Here is a 24,378-nt window from a genome sequence, read left to right on the forward strand (position 1 = left end):
TTGGTTGTACGATCAGTCAGTGACAAAGCAAAGCATACTGGTCATCTTGAAAGCAAGAGGTAAATGCTGTGTTCTCAAAAATGCCTGAGTGGAGCAGAAACCGGAAAAGAAAACAAGAAAGTAAAGATGGCAGTGTTCAGATGCCGAAGAGAGGATTAATAATAATAATAATAATAATAATAATAATAATAATAATAATAATAATAATAATAATAATAATAATAATAATAATAATAATAATAATAATAAAACAAGCTTGTTAAGATCGCGTTAGTGTCAGACACTGCACGCTTATTGGCACATGTATTCACACCAATTGCTGGGTCACTCACACAATTAGGGCAAGGAAGGGAATTCTTGAGCGTGGCCTAATTGGAGGTCCCAAACAAACAATTAATGAAAAGGTAATGTCTAGCAAAATATAGTTAGTAATAAACGAAGAGAAAAGCCTATTGTTTTAGGCGGGGCTAGGGTGTGCCGTGCAAGTAGTCCAAACGAAAGACAGTATTCAAACCAAGCGGACAGGAAGAAAAAAATGACGCTTGTCACATGGTACCTGCTACTGAACCGAAGAAAGGAAGGCGACCAATACGGCAGCCGTAAAGAGGCAGAAGATAAGATTGGCCATGGCGATTGACCAATCGAGAAAGAGCCGGAAACCAAAATGAGCGGAAACAGAAGAGAGCAGAAAGCTGGCGTCACTAAACAGCACCTACTGAGCACATTGTACAATTCTTTCAGCGCAAGATGTTCTCTATACCTACGCAAAATGCTCATATCAGTTCAAAAAACATTACGAAGAATGCGAAAAAGAAAAAAGTAGACTATTGAAAAGCGTTTTACACACTAACTACCATGCAGAAAATAACAATGCACAGGTACCGTGACTACAACTACGAGTAATATACACAACCCTCAAACCCAGTATTTGTATCGGGCAGAACTATACCGGACCTCCTCAACGCTCAATACACTAAATAGTCGCGCAGCTCTTTTTACAGTCTTGACTGCTTTGCGCGGTAAATCGGTATACGCCCTCACCTCCCCCTGCACCTTGCGGACATTGTCCAGTGTTTACTGAAGAGCAGAAGTGGCAGAAACTGATTTATGCGCTGAAATATCAAACCCACAACACGAAGAGCACGACATTTTGCTGCGCACCGCATCGGCACGGCCAATGCAGAAATGCGCAGGGTCGCCGGCGGCGCGCACGTAGCTTCGGCCTCACTCGCAGATATAAGTATCCTCATGTCGACGTGTCAAAACAAGAGCACGCCTGTAGCCCCCGTCCCCTGTTATTGCTTGAATTCACACATCAAAGGTGGTGGTCAATTAGTGCCAATTCTCGCAATATTGATACGTCGCTCCCCACACAAAAGCTTCATTATATTACAGCAGTAGCATAGAAAACAGAACAGCGAATTTTTGTTCAGTGCTAGCCTGAACAATTTCGGCATGCTGGTTACTACGATCGGAAAATTGCCACCGGTGCGTTCGCCAACAGAAACCGAGGGCGAAGTGTTGGATCTCTAGCGGTGAACTGTGCCGATGTGTTGCGCAAGGAATGGCATGGAACATTCACACGCACGCACATACAATAACTGCATTTGTTGCGGGCGACGTGTTCAAGAGTCCAAGCAAATAGAAGTGCGCATACTGGTAGTATCAAAACTGATAAGCATACAGGGCTCAACTGTACGTTGACAGAATTGTCTTAGGCCTTCCACCTCAACACCCGGGAACTGTAACGCCAAAGTTTGCTCAGGGGCAGGCGATTGACGTACGTGCAAGCTGCAACCAGGGCCGAAGTGTGGTTTTTGCTTTCGCAGAGCGAGCGAATATATGAGCGTGCCGTGGAACAAGCGCCATTCGAAGAAGCTAAATATTAGCTCGCAGCGTCGGCACAGGCGTGTTTTTCCTCCTCCTGAGCTGCGCTTGTGGCACGGGAATTGCGCCCACAACAAGAGCAACAAATAAAACCTCGTTTGCGGCAGCAGCGACGGTCCACGAGAGCTTGATGTCAGCACAAAAAGGTTGCGAAAAAAAAAAGAGCAAGATATAAGGTGAGCGATGCAATGCATCATATATAGGGCGTCCCAGCTAACGTTAGCCAAGCTCTTCAATGACAAAAAAATATTTAAAAAACACCGCTCAAAACTATTTTAAGATCTGCGGTGTTCGACCATCAGAGCTCTGATGACATAACACTGTAGGTCTTAAAATTGTATCTTGCACCATCTTTTAATCATTTTTTTTCGTTGAGCAGCTTGGCAAACGTTAGCTCGGACACACGGTATAGTAACTTACAAGGATACGGCATCTACTGATTTATTTATTTTATTATACTGGACATGCCTTGTAATCTGATGCCTTTCAGCGGCAGATTTGTCCTTCCTTATAATTACCTCAACATGCACCGCCCAATGCTGTCGAAGCGGGCAGTACCGTCCCAACAAACTGAACAGTCATATTCGGCGTTGCAAGAACGTTACTGAATGCAGATACATGTATCGTTCTCGTAAATTCTCGTAAACTGTAACGGCGCTCTGTCGAAGTGGAGCGAAAAGTCAGGTTCTTTCGAATGAAAATTTACCCGTGATCTATAATGTATATCGAACCATAGCACATGTGCGAAGAAAGCCTGAACGTCAGTAAGAAGCTCTTCTTTTTCGCTTAGCATTTGACACAGAGGCCGCCTTCCGTTTTGACTAAAAATAGCGCAATCATTGAGCAGATGTTTTTCGATATGTAACGGTTCGTACTGAACGCCCGACACTCAACTGCTTTTATACGTAGCTGACTGCTTGCTTCTCAAAATCAAAGTCGGTGCTGTCACCGCTCCGATTTTTCAGTCGCGAGTTTCGCGTTTTCTTTTTCTCGTTTTTTTTTTAGGTTGATTTGATCTACTACTTCTGAAAGACGAACAAACATAAACAAAACCAAGCAGGAAAAAAAAAGACAAACGGCATGAATGTACTAGAGGTTACAACCCCCGTTACGCGCTAATGCGCGACGATATTTCACGGCAGGAATAGCCCGCGAACAGTCTCTGTGAATATTTAACACAGTGTATACCGCGCGTTTCTATAACGACTGTCTGAAATTTTTAAACACAGGTGATTTCAGATAAAATGACAATTTTTGCTGACCAAGCTTGGTGATGCAGCGAACACCAAAGTTTGCGTGGTGATCATCGCGCAAATTCTAATGTCCACCACTGCTATGAAGCTTTTTGGGCAAACAAAGAAAAGTAATTTTGTCTTATATCGCGCGCCATGTTTATTAAACAGATACAGGCGTCATAGAACCACCTGGTTTATGGGTCTATATACATAGAGTATCTTCAAAAATTAATGTACCAATAACTTTAGTAACAACGCTATGGTATAGCTTTGCAAATGCTGCTTGCACAGGCGGTAACTTATGCTCTTTCGCGGGCATATTTTTCGCAAACAAGCAGAGTCAAGAAATACATATTAAAAAAAATTGTTAATTAGGATTTCAATTTTGTGATTATGGCATATGCTTATATTTGAAAGGTAAACACCGTACGATTCGAAAACAACGCCATTTTTTATATTCTTCAATGGCGCTTTTATTCCGAGATATTTATAATGAAATTTGGTTTTACGATGAATATCTCGGAATGTCTCAGTACGTTAATTTAGGCACCGCGCCGGAAGCACAACAGGGGTTGCCTTTTATTAATATTTTTAATAAACCTCCCTCTCACTCTAAGTTCCATGCAAAGGCGGGACTTGTGGCAAACCTCCCATGTGACGCAGGTGATTTTGTATAGAACGTCAGTCTAGAAGCCGGCCGAAGGTGATAACAGCTACGCTCCGTTTGCCGGCTAGCAAAACAAGACTGACCCTGCAAAGAGTTGCGTCACATGGGAGGTTTGTCCTCGTGCGTCGAGACTACCGCCTGTGCATGCCAAATTAGCGTGCAGAGTGTCATATTCGATAACTATATCGGAACACGAGCGCTCTAGAAAAAGGGAACAAAATCGGTTTGTCTTCGAATAATATTGCCTTAAGTTTCTGGCTTAAACCTATACCATAATCACGAAATTAAATAAGTTGATTAACAAAGTTGATAAAGAAGTTGTTATTGGTAATTATGTACTTTCTGACTCTACTTGCTCACAAAGATTGAGCCAGCCCAAGCGAAAAAGCCACCTGTGCAAGCAGGATTCGCCTGACTAGCATACAATTTAATTAATGTTAGTAATACTGCCGGACCAATATCTGGCATTTGCTCGCATATGTAACCGCGTTTCGCATAGCACGTTTTTCAACATTGCTAGGAAAACTAATACGTGCCTTAAAGGAGTATTGACACATATTTTGGCAGTTGCAGAAACTCTACCACAGGCAATTGTCACAAGTACAAGGGTGACACTAGCCTAATATGATGAATGGGAAGCACTTATAAGTAGGGGTGTTTCGAATAGTGAAATTTACGAATCGAATTGAAAACGACTATTTTCGTATATTTTCTTGTTTCTGAAGCAACAATAAATGCCAAGTTTGCACGGAGTTTGGTAAAAAAAAAAAAGGAAATCTGGCTTATATACATTGAGACATCTATGTATAACACCGTGTACAATAAGACGTTCGGACAACTGAGAAGCTTGTAAAGGTTGAACAACTGCTTTCAATTATCTGAGGCATCATAGTAATGATAGTAATGGAACAAAAGAACAGCATGTTACCAGATGCACGTACAGGGTTACATTCGCTGAAGGAGAGAAGCGTGAGACTACAGCTCTGCATCTTGTTTTAAAGGGATGTAAATGTGGCAAGACTGGCTAAATACTAAGTGGAAACAAATTCGCATATAAGCTGCCTAAAAGCGAGCCATTAGTATTGAATGATTGGAAATGATTTAGCAGAAGTTACCTGCACCGCGCGTTCGTTCAGGTACTGCATGGTGACCCTGCGCAAGAGCCCCAACTATTATGTAGCAGAATCATTCGGAACAGTCCTAACTTTCATTGTCCTGTCTCCCTGGAGACTCTAAATAGTATTTTTATTCCTAATATATTTTAAAGAAACGAATATTCGAACAACTTCGAATAGGGAATTCTCGAATCGAATACGAATCGAACAGCAGAAACTATTCAATTCATATTCGAAAATCCGAATATTCGCACTCCTCTACTTATAAGGTATTTTGATACTAAAGTTTGGTAGCGGGGAGCCGAACATGTTGTCATCGATATTATCCGGACATCATGACACAGAGCGAAATTTGCTGACGTCGTGAGCAATTAGACTAGACATGACAACGTTGCTCATTGAAAAACTGAGAAACGTTCAAAAAGAGACAAAAAAGAGTGCACTTTTCATTTCTAGCTACTCTCGCTTGTGAGAGTCGTAGCGATTACAGGAACGGAGCGAGCCATTGTATCATGACGTCATATGACGCGTGCACCTTCTGGGTACCGAAGTATATTCGTAGAAATAAGTGTTTTGGTACATTATTTAGCGCACTATGACGCTTGCCAGTATTTTCTCCTTGGGTTTAGAGGGTGTGGGCCTTTGATTAACCAAAGAAAAAGGAGAAACTACGAGTCTGAAATTTTGTGTCAGTATACTCCTTTAACGCTTGAATTTCTGAATATCAGCACCACGCATGCACGAACGGGCATTGCCGCGCTCCTACATGCCAACGTAAATCCTCGGCAAGTAGAAAGAAAGATGATAGACACAAGAAGAGCGAATACAGATTGCAACTAAATGTTTCTATTGCTTCTCAACCAAATTAACTTACGCAAAAATATATTTAATAAAGAAGCAAATATTGCGAGCACACTAGACTTGCTGCGGTACGTTTACTCTCGAATGCCTCTAATACGAGCCACTTTTGCGACAAAAGTGCCAGAATATGCCGCAAAAGAGGCACGTGTCAGCCCCTCTACGAGGCCTCAGCGAGCAAGTGTTTTGTCTAAACAATTAACAAAAGGTAATTGAGTTGATTGTTTCAATATCGCGGAGCAAATATTTCGTGCGTTTCGCTCTTGCACTGGAAGCTGAAGCCGAGTGCAACGCATACGGTCATCCGGTCCCACTTGTAGCTCGAGAACGCGCTTCTTCGCCGCTAGGACTCTTGAACATTTCGTTTCGTCGCCATCGCACCGTTTCCTCTTTCAAGTGCGCACTAAGAACATTGGAAGAAATCGCGCAGGCGAGAGAACCGGCAGAAAGTCCCGCAATGCGAACGTGAAGCGGTCAGCGCTGCGTTTAATGGGGAGCGTTTTCTGGCACATTTTCTCGCCTCCGCGCTGTCTTCGCACGCGCGCAGCCGAGGGCAAAGCGTTCTGTGGAGCAGCGACGCGTCGGGATTGAGCGCAGAACGCCAGTGACTGCAAGCAGAGTGTAAATGCAGCACAGCCTCTGTGACGTGGAGGCGAGGCCAGTACTTACTGCTTACTGGCTCCAGTTCTACGCAGCATGAGGAAACGAAAGCGCCATAATGTGAATGCTTCACACACACTTTTTTTTTCATCATACAAAGAGAAAGTGGGAAAAGCTGCACGAGGCGTGTGTTTGTCAAAGCATCCATCCTGTCCATCGAGTTCGCTCATCGTGCATAGAGCATCGATTGGATTGAAGCTACTAATCAGTAAGAACGTAGTTAGTAATCGTAGCCACTAGTGGTCACCGAACACGAAGCACCCTTTCTTGCATGGGCGTTCGGCAAAAAGGGGCTCTTATGGGGTCTTGCGAAAAACGGTGGACCGGTTGCATGCGAGTGGCTGGTCTATTTTTCCCAATTGTCGGCGATCAAAAATCGAGAACTTCAAAGGCTGCCTGGACGGTTTGTTGCTTTTGTCGATCACAGCCAATAGAATTACCGTCCAGCTGAAATAAAATATGGTGAAGGTAAGCAGGGGAACAATAATAAGTTTTGCGGATAGGTTGTAATGCAGTTCAGAGGCTCGGAAGTGTTCTCGGCCTTACGCGGTTCCTGTGGAGACAAGAAAAACGAACACACAAATACCAATGATTTTCTCATTATCTGCACATCTCGATGATGCGTTGTTGTGCGCGTTGTTACCTGCTCATCTGCTTGCGGTTACGCTTTTGAAGCGCGGTACAAGCCGCTGGCATCCATTGATCGTGACAATATATTCGTTACATGCTGTCACTGCTTCCTCTCAGAAGCTGGGGCAGACAGCATTTTTGTTTGGTAGAAACTTTAATCATGCACCGCGTGTGACAAAATGCGCGGTACAGGATCTAAATTCCGGACAATGATAGGAGACATGGCATGAACACGCAGGCTGACCACAAGTAAACAACATTCATCTGCACGTATCTATGTTTTCCAGGTCATCTTTAAACTCAGCGATTCACGTTTACGTCATTATCTCTTGCAATGTACTGCACTTACAAAGCCTTAACATGGTTTCAAGTTTAGGCTAGTAAAGATTAGTGCGTGATTACATTCATTATTGGCTGTCATTACATTGAAATCGTTTTAATGACAAATTCCTCAACTTCTTTTTCTTTTTTTTATCTGCACACAAATGCGCGTCAGTTTCCATTACGTTGCTTAGGCTGCTGTCTTTCACGACAGAATTGGAGCCTAACGAAAATCCCGCATTTATAGGAAGCATATTATTAGCTAAAATAGTGCACTATCAGCTAAATTAGCTAATGGCGGCCGCTAAATAATGCTGGCCGTTCAGGAAGCGAACAAATCCAGCCCTTCATGGAATGGGATTCATGGAAAAGTGTCGCCATGCAAGCGAGCTTCTTCGTAGCAGTGAGGTTTTATAGCTGCCGTGATTCACATTTACATTTCGGGAAGCAAGAAGAATCTATTTCTTTAATTACGACTAGCGGTGATAAACTTCCAATAAATGCGGTATACGAGGGCGCGTTAGTGTCACAACGCAGAGAGACCTTCTTGCACATAAGTGGGAATGCAGATTACCTATTATTACGTTTGTAAAGCAAACGGAAAGCTTGCGATTCGCGCTATATACGACATGCCACGTGCGCGAGAAAGGATTTCTCACACAGTATGAGCTAGAAAGTGAGATGAATCTGAGAGTTGCAGCTGTGCACCGACAAGACAGGACTAAAGTGCAAGAGTTACTCATGTGCCCTTGGAAAGCCTGCAACAACAAGCAGATTTGTTTTCCAGCAAGGAAACCCAAACCTGACTGTAAACAAAGTAGAGCCTCAAAATTGTGTGACAAAAACTGCGATGCTCCGCTTTTTTCATTTTTTCATTTTTTTTTTTTCAGGAAGGCATCCGCTGCTAATGATGTGTTTTTGTGGAGAAAAAGATACAGTTATCCCACCGCCAAGTGAACACCAATAAACAGTGCGAGAAAAGCAAGAACAGCCTATGAAACACAGCTCAGTCACCTATTGCAGAAAAGGAACAGACGTACACAACAATTTACCCAATATGACACGCGGGAAATAAAGTCGGGCACACGGGACACCTTGTGGTTCCTATGCACACAAATCGACTTGGCACAACACAAGCTTAGCATCTATTGCTCCATTAAGCGCTAGCAACGCGCACACAGCGCAGCGCAGAGTTTTCTCTGCGCTACGCTGGTAAGAAACAGCCACATAACAGTGTGATGGCCTCATCAGTATGAGGCGCGCAAGAAGTTCACTCACCTCGAAGCGTCAATGAAATATATTATGAGAGATGCTATGCTTAACAGGAACACCAGGACTACCTGCAAAGAGACAAAAAGAGGCGCACTATTAAGGCTTGCAGAAGAAAATGGTCACACCAGACACCTGCATTGACCAACAACCCACAGCGACCGATTTGAAGGATTCACTCTGTCAACGGGACAGCTTCGTTCATTCGCCAAAACAAAAAAAAACAAAAAAAAAACTTAGCCACTGATGTGTGTGGAAGCTTGGCTATTATCCGTGAAGCGTTGTGGGAAACTGAGTCATCTCCACGTGCGCTTCAAAATCAAGATCCGTACATAAAGATTCCGAACTCCTGCTGTTAGTTGCCGCACACCACAAAGCTCTTCAATGATCATGTTCGCATGATCATGACTGCTGCCGCTCCGAGGAAGCAGCCACATCGGTGACGCATTTCTTTTTGAAAACAACCGCAGCGGCTAACCTTTGCTCGATAGAACGTTGGCATAAGTACACCCACTTTTTTAAAAAGAGATTTACAGATATATGGCAGATAGGGGAAAGTTAGCTCTGCAGATAGATTATGTGGACAGGCTGGTATATTTTGCTTTGATCGACAAAGAAGAATGATTGATCTGGCAACTGAAGACATTCAACATTTACCTGATTGTTCACATATTTTAGGGGATATATATATATATATATATATATATATATCCCCTAAAATATGTGAACAATCATGTAAATGTTGAATATATATATATATATATATATATATATATATATATACAATGACACTAAGGACAACATAGGGGAAATTACTTGTACTTACTAACTGCATTAATGGAAATGAAAGTGGATGAAAAAACAACTTGCTATATAGGTGGGGAACGATTCCACGTCTTCGCATTACGCGTGCGATGCTCTTACCAATTGAGCTGCCGTGCGCCGTTTTCCCATCCACTTTCTGGGGTATTTATGTTTTACTTCTGGAACTAACCCTGGGAGTGTTAGCCAGCGCCACCACTCAAACCTTGGCGCTGGATGTGGAGCATCCTTTCTGCCGCAGGCGTCACGAGTACGTGATCTTTTTCTGTGTGAAGGCAACTGGTCAATAAGCCCACATATGCTACCCGAAGGCATCAATGTTGCCGGATTCGAGACCCTCGTTATGCAATGAACGAGAAGAAAAGGAACCGGGGGGCCCGATTTTTATTAATCATATCAAAAGAAGCCAACAAACAAAGACACCAAGGACAACATAGGGGACATTACTTGTATTACTTGGCTTCTTATGATATGATTAATAAAAATCGGGCCCATCGGTTCCCTTTCTTCTCGTTATATATATATATATAATCGCACGTCACGTACGTCGCCAAGGCAAGGCATAGGTAGGAGACACGGTAATTCCGAAGCGATGCAGATCATTAGGCGACAAAAATTAACGAGGAGCCCGAACTGTGGTTCGCTCTGTCAGAGCACGTTGACTGACCGATTGATATCAGCATCTTAGTTACAGACGAGAAGAACCGGGGGAAAACTTTCCGTCGCAAGAATTTCACAAAATGTGATTACCTTGGAAAGTCGCAAGTTGCAACCTTACTATACAAACATACGCCCTTAATTCAGTACATTGCAATTTTCAATGACGTTTTGCTCGCCTTTTTAAATAATCCATCGCCAAAGGCAAAGGTGCGCTATCTGCCATGGAACATTTGTTTTCGTACTCCGCTGCAATAAATATAGAGAATACCGGCTTTATATATGCATTGCCGCGAAATTTCGCCTCGTTTCAGGCCCGGTCTTATATTTTTTTGTTCCGTCCGCGGCACTACCGCAGTGTGGGCACAGCGCGGTAGTACAGGTACAAGCGCACTTCGGCTTCTGAGTTGGATGCCCACAGCCACGGGTTTTCGTGTTCCAATCCTATCGTAGATCACAAAGCGAACAGCTTCGACAAGGTAGCCTGCAAAGACGCAGACTACTTTGCTAAGTAAGCAGACGTGGATGAGCAGCACAGCAGGAAAGCGCGTGATGTAGATGCGCCAAGCGAGCGGTGTTTAGCCAGGCACACCATCGTTTTGAAAACTATTTGGCGAGTCAGATGCACAAAACTCCAAGACTCAGTGCCACTTCGGGGACGTTAGACTCGCTTTAAAGAAAATGAGTAAAATGAGCGCACTGCGTTGGTACGCCACTCACTGCAGTAGTCTTGACCTCTCGTCTGTTACGAATAGTGAATGAGAGTTTATGCAGACATTTACAAAAATGTCAACAGTCACCGGCACAAAAGGCATACAGCTTTGACTGCCGGATAAGTGTTCTCATGTACCTTATGCCGCCATATAACCTTAATATAAGGTGACAGAAATAACTACGCAGTTTCTTTAAAGTAGAAGGTGGCTTCGGAAGAAACATTATTCTCCATAACTAGGGGTGTTGGAGTGGTGGAATTCCCGAATGGAATACGAATATTCTAGAAAATTGACCATCAGATATCCAATCGAATATCAAACATTTTCTAATTTCTAAATAAACTAAAGCAGAGCTTGTGTAGAGCTTGTTCGGTCGAGAAAAAAAATCAAGCTTATTCAGATTATTTTATGAATGCCGTTCGCAATGCCGTTCGCAACTGGACGTCCGGTAAACTGAGAAGCTTGCAAATGAGAAACAACTGCTTTCAGTTATCTGGCGCACTCTGACGATAAGAGTAATGAAACAATTAAATAACATGTCACCCCATGTACGCAGAGTTTTGTGTTCGTTGAAGGAGACAAGTGCGATGCTACAGCACCGCACACTTTTTTTAATGGGATGCAAACATGGTGAGTCCGCCCAAATACTAAATTGCTTTGCCTAAACCGAGACGACGGATTCATAGGCCTGCATAAAAGCGAGACATTCTTATATAGGGTGTCCCGGCTAACGTTAGCCAAGCTGTTCAACGAAAACAAAAATTTAGAAACATGGTGCAAGATGCAATTTTAAGACCTACGGTGTTCGGTCATCAGACCCATGACAACTAAACACTGTAGGTCTTATATTTTTATCATGTACCCCGTTTTTTATATCTTTATTTTCGTTTAACAGCTTGGCTAACGTTAGCTGGGACACACGGTAGAAAACCAGGAAATTATGGAGCAGAAGTTATCTGCTCCACGCGTTCGCTCAAGAGCTGGTGCCTCTGCCACAACAACCGCGGCTCTCCTATACAGTAATACAGTCGGAACAGTCATCACTCGTATCGGCCTCTGTCCCTCGAGACTCCAATAAGTCATTTTATCCCTCATATCTGAACACAAATGAATATTGAAGTCGAGTGTGTGACGGAAGCAAGCCCGTCTGGTTAATATGATACATTCCCTTTGTGGTAGGTGCCCTGAGCCGTTATTTTAAAAGTGGATACTCCACAATTTCTAAAAGCAAATTTTTGAATTGAATAAGAATCGAACATCAATGACCTATTCACTTCTTATTTTAAATGTCGAATATTGGCACACCCTTAGCAATAACCTTTCGGTTTACCTTCGCGTCGAGAAAGTAACGCCAGGTGGCGAAAAACGTCACGACGTGTTCACGTTTCAAAACGCCGGCAAGAAGCTGTCTTCTTAGAGGTCAAAGCAGACAACTTTTTTTGTCGGTATAAAGTGAACCACACGCAACATATATGCAACGTCATACCGGAGTAAATAAAAGCGCAAATGATGATTTATGGGAAGAACCGATGATGGAGGAGGAGTAAGGCGCAACATCGCAAAAGCCTGCAAGCGGTTGTCATAAGCAATTTGGTAAATTACGTAGCTTACGAAGAGGACAGCCTAGGAGAACGCGAATAGTCTTCATTAGGCATGTCGACAGTTTTTGAGCAGGTTTTATCGGCAGTTTGGCGACAGCGTAACCGCCGCGCAGAGCGCGGCTCTGCGGAAACAGCTTGCCTACGGCGAGCGCTAGCTAAGGAAGCTCCAAAGCTCTTTTCATGTCCCGTGGCTAGTTGAATCCACCATGCTGGGCGAGAGCAGTGGCGGTGCTGGTGGCTCCAGCGAATGAGAAGTCGCGTTGGGCTATTCTCGTTTTCTTCTTTTTTTTTTTAAGGATTTCAGACCATGACGATGTCCGAGGGAAGGCAGTTTATTTACTTGATGTGTGCCAGTGACTACAGTACACAGTTGTACACCATTACTTTTGGGATGCTGCGTTTCTTCTCTGTGCGTTCTTTCGCTGAGGCATCGTGAGACCCGGGAAAGTTCCGCGCACTTGAAAATAGTCGACCCACCACCGGTGACTGTGGCATTCTACTGCTGAGCACGCGGTTTCGGGCTGCATTCGCTACCAATTCCGTCTTAGCTACCAACACTAGTATTTAGCCATGGGGTAGCTAAATCAGACAATTTTACCACAATCTAGCTTCAAGTTTACTTCGAAAATTTTCGACACTTTCTAGAACCCTTTAATCCACTCCGCTACTACGCGGCCCGCTTCGCGACCTTCAAAATTCAAGACTTCTGGAATGACACAAACAGTGACGTAGAACACCACGTGTAACGAACCGGCCACATGGCAAAGACGCCAGCATCGAATGGAATGAGCAAACTGGCGTTCATCTTATCGCAGAATTTGACCCTAGTTGTCTAAGTCACTCTGCCACTGCCAAACAAGGTCATTTTCCACGAGCAAGTGAATATCTGAAGTTCCGATCTATTTGAACTCTCGTATTCATAAAAGCCCCCGACTCGAAGCCACGCCCCATGTGGCTAGGAACAGCTTTGCGGCCCGATTGAATTAGACATTGCGATTTAGTTACGACACTCGACGACTGCTCGATGACGAGTTTCTCGAAAAGTACTTCGCCGCTTATGTGCGTTCAAATAGACGCTTAAAGCGTTTAGTTGCACAATTTCAGTTCTAACATAACCGCGGAGCCTGACTGATGACCTCTACAGTTGTAGGGCAGCGCTGGCCTACAACCGTTGGAGTCAAGGGAGAGCTTCGAGTCCAGAGAGAGAGTTTAATCGGAACTGAGGACGGGGGGTCAGCTCTGTTATATGCAAGGCTTGAAGTGGCGACATAGTGAATACGTGGGAATGTGATTGTACACTTAGAAAATTGCGATTTTATAACTTGTAACCATCGTATTCGAAAACTTGCCTCAACCTCACCATGTAGTCGAGCAAGATGCTTTGCTAGGATAGCTGGTGTTTGGACCAACACACCAACTAGCTCAGCAGATGTGTTACGAAGCCATCCCACTTCATGTCTTATGACGCTGAATGTGTAAGTACTCTGTCGATATGTTTATATCAAAGTCAACTAAATTTTTTATTCATTTTGTTGACCATCAACTCACGTAATTTCATCATAACTTCACCATCTTCCTCCATTCCGCTAAGGCGAGGAAAGCGTTGTCTTTCGCCAGAAGTAGTCACTGCGCTCCAATGGCGAACTTGGAGCCCAAGTGTGTTTGTAAACATTGGGCTATGTTTCTAGATGTGATGTTACAACAATCTGAAAGACGAATCTGACGACATGATGTTGCCGCTAGGATATTCAAATTTGTTTTGTAGTTTCTCCCCAAATTCTTACTTCATTCCGGCCGCAGGTGCCTGCGAAATTGGACGATCTCAATAGGCTCCCGTATACATAGTAACAATTACGCAGGCCTCTAATCGTTTACGAAGAAATCCCACTGGATGTCTTATGTTAGGTTACAGGTGAGTACAAGCTAGTTCCTAGGCCCTTTGACGGTTGGTTGCCTGTGAGATTAATTACTAGCCGAAAACAACGTGCTCTCACAGCAACTGCGCTTGCATACAGCGCAGTCGGTGTCTATAATTTCTGGACTTGATTTGCTTGCAATTGTAGATAGATAGAGAGATAAAGAAATAGAAGAGAGAAAAGGCAGGGAGGTTAACCAGACGCACGTCCGGTTTGAAGTTTTCAACAAAACTGCCCTTCTGCTCAAGCATTTAGATGTGTAGTGTGCACCCGCTTTCCTGCACCTTGTATTCCCACTTTTTAAGCGAAGCTTTATAGGCTCACTTATGTCGGGTCGGTATACGCGTACGCGGTATCATCATCAGCACTAGGCTCGAGCTTTGTCGTCTTCTTCCGCAGCTGGCTCGTTGGTGCCCCTCGGTTTGCGCTCGTGCTCGGCACGCTCTCGTGCTCCTGCTCCCGCGTTCGTCGTCGTCGTCTGCTTCCACTGCTGGCAGCGTTGCCGCTAATCATTCCAGCGTAGAATTTCACTTCTCTTTTGTCGGCCGCGTTTACGGGGTATGAGCCATTCATTGTCTCACGTAACGGATAGATTTAATGTTGAAGTAATTTAACTTCGAAGAATCGCAAGCGGCAATGGCGGGCGAATGCTGCTAACCACACCACCGAGCAAACTGGAGACATCGAACGCAAGCTACAACAGCGACGAGCAGAGAATCGTACAACGCAACGGAAGGAAAAGTTGCACCAAAGGAAAGGAAAAGTAGAAGGAAAGGGAAGGACAAGTACTGCGAAAGGGAAGAAAAAGTAGTAGGTAAGGTACACACACGACAAGCTTCGCTTACTCCCATTTTATCGGCAGGGGAAGTGCTGGTGATTTATTTTTTTTACTGCCCCCTTCTCCCTGCATAGAATAAAAAACTAGGAGCAACCTCCGTGCCTTTTCTGGTCTCTTTTTCTATACGACAAGATGCACATCACCGTCAACACTCCTCAACGCTTAGTGAGGAAAAGGCCCGCCAGCCATGGCAGCAAATAAGAAGGCACATTTGCGACAAATAATTCTTGCATACAAAAAGCCTTTAGTCAATCTGGGGCCGAATTCACAACAGTTTTCGTTGGTAAGAACTTTGTCTTTCGCTAATAGTATGTCCGCTATTACGAATGGCCCCCTGGTACTTGTTCTTAAAAATATTTCTTGCGTAGGATTTCTTTGTGATTGCGGGCACTGACACTTATTACAGGTCCAAAGCACAATGTCACGTGTTTTAAAAGTCGGAGGTGTTATTTCTGTGCCACTATATTCCTCCGCACGCCGCTCGAAGTTAGAACTCGTCATTTGTTTCTCAACGCGGGGGGTAATTTCTCTTCTCTGTTCTCCGTCTGATCGAGTCCTGGCGGGATCTAATGGAACAGTAGTTCTTAAAACTGCTCAGTGCCATTCGTACATTGGCAGAAAACATAAAATTGCTTTAGAAACAGTAGACTAGCAGTAGACTAGCATTATACTCACACACACACACAATAATATCACTCTATAGGAGTCAAACATTTCGGCTACTCTTTTATCTATACCTGAACTTGAAGCTAGTCCTTTATATAGTTTTTTTTTTTTTTTTTTTGGGGGGGGGGGGGCTATACAACCGTGCCTACCTTTTTCTCATTTCCAGTTAGGAACACTGCTACCAAAATCTTTGCAGATGTGTAGAGCTACAAGACCGGGCACACTATGTCTGTGGCTACAGAAGTTCTAATGGGCGTTGATATTGATTTCCCTAATTTCGTTTGGCATGAGAGCCTTGAGTTCTACCACCATAGTTGGGCGGTTGAGAGACTTAAGGGTGTAAGATGAAACCACATGCAAAAGTGTAAATGGTGGAACTCCGGGACCACGTTTGAGAGAGAGAGAGAGAGAAATAACATTTCCGAAGGAACTAAAGCCCAAGTCCGGGCCTCCTGGTAGGCTCATGCCTCCTGGCCGAGCACGTTCTTGACGTGCTGCACCAGAAGCCGCCACCATAGTTTTTCAAACTTTCGTGGGGGAGTGGTCCACTCCTCCCAGCTGCCAGGACGCTGGTTGTGTGGTAATTTGGAAAGTATTGTCTTTTTGAAGATGGCGTTTGCAGGGCACACCCACAAGATGTGTTTATTTGATGGATAGGCCCCGCACTGTTTACAAGTGCGGGGCCTATCCCGCACTTGTGGAGCCTGGGTCCCTGTTAATATAATGCGTATAGTGTGGTGTGAGTAATGTGTGTGTTTGTGCTTTTCGTATGATTGAGGCGTCCTCTCTCGAATGCGTGTAGGATGGTGCGTTGAGAATCGTTGATGCTTCTCTGCGAGACTTCAAAATATGTATCCTTGCTTTCCGCTGCATCTTCTGCTCTTCTCTGGGGTTGTAAGTATCTTCAAGAGGCCAAAGGATAGGAGGTCCCGGATTTTCTGCGCGGGTGAGCTGGTGTGCTCTTACATTTCCTCGCAATCCTTGATGGCCTGGAACCCATTGTATGCGTATGCGTAGAAGGGGGTGAGCATGCATGTATATGTGGAGATTTGTGCGTATGTGGTAAGGAAGGTCATCATTTTGAATGGCTCTGCAAGCGCTTTGACTGTCTGTTCGGATTTTGATCGTGTCAGATGTATGTGTCATTTCCGTTATGGCGAGCATTACTGCCAGCAATTCCGCGTCGTGAGGCGTTGGGACTCCCAAGTAATTTTTCACAAGCGTCGAGTCATGGCCCACGACCGCTGCTTTGCTGATTTCGGCATTATGACTGGCATCTGTGTAGTACGTGCTTTTATCCTCTGTCCTCTGCATTACACTTGTTCTTTTTGAGCGCCTATTTCGATTCCTTTCCGGGTGCATATTTCTTGGAATGGGATCTACGGTTATCCTTGGCAGATCATCCCATGCTGGTAGTTTCGGGTAAATTGGGGGTAAGTTAGCTGTTTCGTATCCCAATCTATTCAGTATTCGTCGACCCTGATGAGATGATTTAAGTCTCTGTATTTGTGCTTGATTGTGCATGTCTATTCTGTCTTTGAGTGAATTAAATAGGCCGGTTGCTTCAATTTTATGGTTAGGTGCGAACTTAGGAACTCCTAGGGCAAGTCTAGCACACTTTATAATTATAATGTCTATCTTTTTGCGCTGAGTGCTGGTTATATTAGCGTATCGTAGATAGTACATTATCCTAGAAAAGATCAAGGCTTCTATAACCTTACGAAGTTCATGTTCTTTCATTCCTCTCTTTTGTCTAGTTATTCTACGCATCATTGCAAGGATCTGTTCCAGTTGTACGGTCAGCTTCTGCACCCACGTTGTTGCTTTACCATTGTCCTGTAGAAAAAAACCGATGATTCTTATGGTATTCTTGCGGGGTAAGACTGCGTCTTTCATTCGAAGTTTGGTTAAATTTTTATATTCTTCGGCTCGCTTGCTAACGTCTTCACTAATGACAATACATTCTGATTTCTGAGGGGAACATTCTAGCCCTAGTGTTTCGGCGTAGTCACGTATAGTATCTCGTCCACGTTGAATAACGTTTTCTTGCCATCCTGGTGATCCTCGACAGCACCAAATAGTTATGTCATCGGCGTACAGATTATGTTCTAGGTTTGGTATTTGTTCTAGTAATGCGGGTAGCTTCATCATCGCAATGTTAAATAAAGTCGACGAGAGAATAGAACCTTGGGGTGTTCCGCGCGTGATTGGATGGCTAGGTGACACATATTCATCAAGTTTCACTTTAACCGTACTTTCACTTAGGAAGTCCTTAACATAGTTGTATACTCTAGGCCCAGGTTTAGTCACCTTGAGGTTTTCTAGAATTGCGCAGTGGGTGACACTATCAAAAGCTCGTTGCATATTGACCCCTACGATTGTTCTTAGCTGAGTTGTACTTGGTAAATCGAACACCTGGTTTTTGATCCTCAGCATAGCATCCTGAGTGCCAACATATTTTCTGAAGCCTATCATTGTCTCGGGTAAAAGTTGAAGGCCTTCCAGGTGCCACCCAAGACGTTCTAAAACCATCTTCTCCATTAATTTTCCTATACAGAAGGTTAATTATATAAGCCTAAAATTGGATACTTTGTCGGATGGTTTTCCTGTCTTAGGAATTGGTATTACTACTGCCTCTTTCCATTGTTCTGGAATTACTCCTTGTTCCCATGCTTTGTTTATATATTCCAGCAGAGCCTTTTGATAATTATCTGGCAAGTTTCTCAACATTGCGTACGTGATTCCATCTGCTCCAGGGGTAGTGTTCCGTTTTAAGCTCGGCATGGCGGCATGTAATTCACGAAGGGAAAAAGGCGAGTTGATGCCTTGGGCATTCTCGTTACCGCACTCGTCGTAATCTGGTAAGGGATGGTCGTCGCTTTTGATTAGAAAAAAGGTATGCAAAAATTCTACAGCGAGCTCCTCTGCATTTTTATTTCCCAACATTTGCAGTTTAGTTATCGCGTGCCTTGCTTTCGCCTGGCCTAGAAGGGTCCTCAATATTTGCCAAACCTTCGGGGTATCCAGCTGTCCGTTAAGCTGATCACATGTTTCAAGCCAGTTCTCGTTGGCTAATTCCTGGGCATAATCTTGTGCTTCTATTGTGATTCTTTGAAATGTTTTGCGTGATGCTTTGTTTAATTTATTCTTTTTGTATTTGTTGATTAACCTGTGGCGCTTGTGCCAGAGATTTAAGAGATGGGAGTCAACATAGGGGGGGATCTTCATCTCTTCCTATTTCCTTAGTGGTCTTTTTGTACACAGATTTGATATCTTCTACCCAAGTATCTAAGTCGTCCCCTGGGTCTCTCTGTAATAGTTGAGCTCGTATATCGTCCCATTTAGTAATCTTTGTTTTACTAAAAGTTCTGTTTTCGGTTCGTCCTTTTTTCACTGTAAGCTACGTTGTAAGGATATAATGATCGCTACCCATGTTCTCTAGGCTGTTCTCCCACACAGCATTCATGGGTCCTCTGAACCATGTTAAGTCCGGGTTCGTGTCTTTCTCAACGCTGTTGCCTGTTCTAGTAGCAATCGCGGTATCATTTAACAGAGTAAACTGTACGTTATTCATAACGTATTCTAACTTTCTGCCATTCATTGCCGTCCAGTCATATCCCCAAGCTTTACTTGGACTGTTGAAGTCCCCTGCTAAGAGAATGGGGTATTTTTTAGGCCCCTTAATTAAGTGTTTTTCGAGCCACTGAATGTTGTTATTTGGCTTGTTAGGAAGCCAGTAAGCATTTATAAAAATCATTTCCTGTGTGCTCTTTGGATTCTGCACTTTATCGTTACGTACTCTTGCTCCTCTGTATTGCCCCCTGCCGTGTCGAGCTGTACCGCCGCTAATTCGTTCTTAACGTAAGTTACAGTTATGTCTGGTGCATAAATGTTATTTGTCTCCTTCTTACATTTTATTTTAATACTGGGTTGCTGAGAGAGAGAGAGAGAGAGAAACTTTAATGGATTAAATGAAATTTGAGGTCCCGTGGTTGGGGCCCCTAGTCCAGGGCCCCACTGGCACGAGCGGTTCGCTGGGCTTGGTCCAGGAGAGCCAGTGGCTGTCCTGGTCCTCATCCGCAAGCCGCGCCTCCCACTGCCTGTTAAAATCTTGTGTTTTTAGTAGTGTGGAGTTTATATGTGTCGGTCTGTTTGGGCATATCCACGTGATGTGCGGTAACGTTGGCGTGTCCCCGCACCACGGGCATTCGTCAGTGTATCGTGCTTGGTGAATACGGCTAAGTGTATGTAGGTTTGGGTATGTGTGTGTTTGAAGTCGGCGCCAATTCCTCGCCTGTTGACTGTTTAACTTTGGGTGAGGGCGTCCATATTGCCTCCGCTCCTGTCTTTGGTGTTCGAGGGTGTCGCGCGGTGTAAGAGGGAGGCTCGTCACTGGGTCGGTCCGCAGCTCGGATGCTTAGTACGCGAGCTAGCCGGTCCGCCTTTGTGTTGCCCTTGGGTTGCTTAAATAGTTGGTATCCTGGTATGGTTGTTATCCCGTTTGATTCCTGCACCATAATTATATCAGGTGGTCTAGGTTCCTTTCCAATTAGCTGCAACAGCAGCGCCTTTTTCTTTCTGAAACCTCTGCAGTTCTATTGCCAGATTATTATTTTATTTTCAGTTGGAGCGCTTCTTTTATTTCCGATACCGCTATTCATGTTGGGTGTCATGTTCCCTGGGGATATTTGTGTTCTCCGAGTCCGGAATTACTACCTTGTTAGGTGTTTCATCTTGTGAGTAATGCGAAAGGTTTTGTGTGCGCTTTCTCGTCATGTTGAGAATTGTCTCGATACGGTTAATCGTCCTTTCTGTTTGTTCTTGTCTTTCTGTGATTAATGCATTTTGCTCTGCTAATTTTTATATGATAGCATCCCTTTTCTGCACTTCTGCTTGCAGGTTCAAAATGTTTTCCTGTATTTTAGTAACTACAACAACGATTTGATCTAGTCTGCTTAGGACCTCTGTCATTTCCGTTTTATTGTTATGGTGTGTACCTGTGCCCCCCTCTTTCTCTTTAATACTCGTTGGTAGATGTATAATTATGTTCCTTTGAGATTGCGATGTCTGACAGTAGGAAGGGTGTGGATTAGCACTGTGATGTGAGGGCGAAGACTTGGCAGCTGGTGAAAAATGCGAACCACTCACCCACGTACGTTGCTCTTCTCGGGAATTCTTTTGTCTGTCTGTGATCCTGAAGGGGTCCTGTTCGTCTTTTCTTCGTTTCCTCTTGGTTGCTGGTGTAGTCGTGGGGCCTCTCTGCCAGCTTCCTTGTTAGCTACGGTGCTCTTGTTTTGGTTGTTGTCTCTGCTGTGGCTGGCACTTCGATCACGTTGCTTTTCTGGGCTATACTAAGTCTTTCGAAGCGGTTTCTTGTTGGGAGCTCAGGCCAGTTGGTTCTACTGGGGCTCCTACTGCGGCTGCGGTGCTTGTTCTTTGGTTTCCCGGATTGCTTGGCGGGCTCGTGCGGTTCCTCATCTTTCATAGCGTTTAAGTAGCGTTGCTTGCGGCTTCTTGCAGCTTCTCTTCTCGCTTCGTCAGCCTCTTGGCGTACTTGACAATCGGGGTAATTTGCTGCATGCTCTCCACCGCAATTTCGGCAACATAGCTCGCAGTCATGAGGAGTGTCGTCATTGGATCCGGGAGGCAACTTAGTTCCACATTTTGCGCAGGCCACAAATTTCTTCTTGTGAGGACAGACGTCCGCGTCGTGTCCAATTTGAAGGCATGAATTGCACAGCATGCTGCGGGGCCTATACTGGAACATTCGGACGACCAGTCGACAGTAGAGAGCATATCGTGGCAAATATGTTCCCTCGAGAGTTATGAGGATTGTTTTCGAGGAACCGATGCGTCTTACTTGCAGGATTTTAGCTCCTTGCACTTCTACCTCCCTTTCAAGTTCTTCCTCTGTAAAGGCACACTGTATACCATGAATTACACCTTTGACTGTGTTCGTGCCATTCGCCTGGCATGTGAGGACCGGGTGCTGTGTTCCCATTATCGAAACTTGCCGTATGCGAAGAAGTTTCTCTATTGCTGTTGGGCGGTAGCTGTCAACTGCTATTAGGTTTTCTACAGTCCTCACCTTCACGAAGGTATCTTTCTTTTCCGTAGTTGTCAAAGCCGCTGCGTGCACAACACTGGGTCCAACACAGTCTGGTGGGAGTTCTTTTAATGCGGTACCGTCGGTGACTTTCACGATTACAGTGATGTGCTCTTCAAGACGCCTACTAGCGTCTCTAACGGTTTGCCAGTCCTGGTCTGGTCGTTCTTCGGTCTCTTGCGTGTCCGTCATGCTGGGCGCGTGCCAGCGGCGCTGGCCGCCGCGAGGCCGGCAGCGCACGTGCGCGAGCGTTCGGTCGCGTGCAGCTAGGGTTAGCGTGGCGAGGCCATCGGCTAATGCACAAAACTGGCCACCGTTCTATGGGAACTGAGTGTAAAGGTCACTTTTCACGTTCCAGTAGATCTAAAGATGTTGACTGACCTCTCGTACGAAGATGATGAGATTCCGGTGCAGGAAACTGTACAATTGCTGGATGTTCTTGGGAGCTCGAAGCGAGCACGTCCGGAAGCATTGAGAGCTGGTGGCGCCCCTCACCACGTTTGACCTTTGCCAGTGCTCGCTCGAGGACGAAGCATTTCATTGCCGAGTGTTTTTCGCATTGGTACTACTAAGTGGTTCGTTGTGAGAAAGGAAAGGTTAGGCGCCATCTTCTGCAGCCCTTGAGGGAGCACGGCTCAGCGCCATTTCGCATTGGCGCTCATCAGTGATCACGCACCTGAACCTGTTTGCCCCCTTTCCTGAGACGACGCCACATCGAGGGAATGCACATTATGCTCCCCTTTCACCACCACCCCACACACAAAAAAAGAAATAATAAAAAATGGCTCCCGAAAGGCTGTTCAAATAGTGAAATTTTCGAACACCCTATTAACTGTAATTTATGCCTGCCGCGGTAGCCCAGTGGCTTTGGCGATGCGCTGCTGAGCTCGAGGCCGCGGGTTGCATCCCGGCGGCCGCATTCCAAGGGGGTGCAATGCCAGAACGCTCGTGTACAGGGTCGAAGAATCCCAGGCGGTGAAAATTAATCCGGAGATCGCCGCTACGTTCATAATCAGATCGCATTTTTGGCACGTAAATTTCACAATTTATACTCGAATTTATTCTTCGTTCACGATCCGAATTTTTCGGTTTATTTTTACAGCCCTTGAATATGTGCTTTAATATCGAATATTTTCTTGCATATAAAAACTAAAATAAGTATGCGTAGGGAAAAGCGATAAAGACAAAATAAGCTATGATTAATGTCCTGGAACAACGCAACACGCGTAACGCTGGTTCCGAGTATGTTAACTTGAGCAGTTTTTAAATGAGGAAAACGGCGAAAGGGCCACTACCATCACAACAGCACTGAAAAAAAAAAAAAAAACCATTGCACGACTGCATGCATTACGTTAGCGACTGAAACCACACATACAAAACTAAGAGATAACTGAGGAGGCAGCCCGAATAGGAAGATGTCTTGTTCAGGCGGCTGCAAGCCTCCGGATAAATTTTATTTCTGCAGGAGAGCACCATGCAACTGTTCCTTCTCTGCGGAAACGGCTGCTTATAGGACAAGAAGATATTACGATCTCAAGAGAGATTTGGGAAGAACGAAGTATTTGAGGTTAGCTTGGATTACAACGGGCGCTTGAAATGGCAGATGCACCAGATGCACAGGATCTCTCTCAAGCAGGCAGCCTCAAATAACTGCCAGTAAGTTTATCTATTTGACCACTGTTAAATATTTGAATATATTTAATATAAAAATCTCGACTAAGCTCATTCGATTCCTAAATAAAAGTATTCGATTTGTATTCGAAATTGCGAATATTCGCACGCATCTAAATAGTAATGTCAGGAGGCGGAAAGAGAGAGAAAAAAAATAAATTCAGCAGAGACACTTAAGACTTCCTACATGTGGGAATGCGGAAGCATTCTAATCGCTTAGGTGAAATGTTTTCGACTGATGTTTTCGACATGCATTAAAGTTTTTCCCGCTGAATCGGTGTGTGTGTTTGCGTATACGTTGTCCACAGGCCGGAAACATTCGGACCATTTTTGTGCTCCCTTGCTTCGTCTTCTGAGGCATGTTTCCGTGGGTGACCACATTTCGCAGCTGCCGCTGAGGCAGACGCTTCGGAGTGCATCCCTGTATAGAGACAGCACCGATGAAATCCGAAGAGCAGTTGACACGTGGGAGGCAGTGACGGAGGCAGTTACGTGACGTGTGCAATGACGCACGCACTCGGCACGACTTTAGTCAACCATAACCCTGTAGCCACCGCGGCGTCGGGGAAGCCTGCTCGTCTCGCACCCCGGAGGCACGGGTTCGATTCCTACCCAGACCGAAATGTACCGTATTTACTTTTGAATTCCATTAATTAAGTTTGTTTACGGAGACCTGCCTGAGAAATTTGACGCCAATCCGAGCATTCTTTACGCGTTTTTACTCTTCGCGCCATCGGCCATTTTTG

General features: G+C 44.6%; 1 protein-coding gene across 2 annotated transcripts in view; it reads right to left on the reverse strand.

Moving 5' to 3' along the window:
- The window catches only part of LOC119436468 (calcium-activated potassium channel slowpoke), a 194,084-nt gene that overhangs the window by 76,413 nt on the left and 93,293 nt on the right, over window positions 1-24,378 (reverse strand). For both annotated transcript variants that reach the window (XM_049657971.1, XM_049657966.1), the window contains exon 2: window positions 8,652-8,713. In XM_049657971.1, the coding sequence (XP_049513928.1) occupies window positions 8,652-8,713 (62 nt within the window). The remainder of the gene's footprint in view (window positions 1-8,651; window positions 8,714-24,378) is intronic.

This window comes from Dermacentor silvarum, chromosome 1, assembly GCF_013339745.2.
Source record: "Dermacentor silvarum isolate Dsil-2018 chromosome 1, BIME_Dsil_1.4, whole genome shotgun sequence".
Classification (NCBI taxonomy): domain Eukaryota; kingdom Metazoa; phylum Arthropoda; class Arachnida; order Ixodida; family Ixodidae; genus Dermacentor; species Dermacentor silvarum.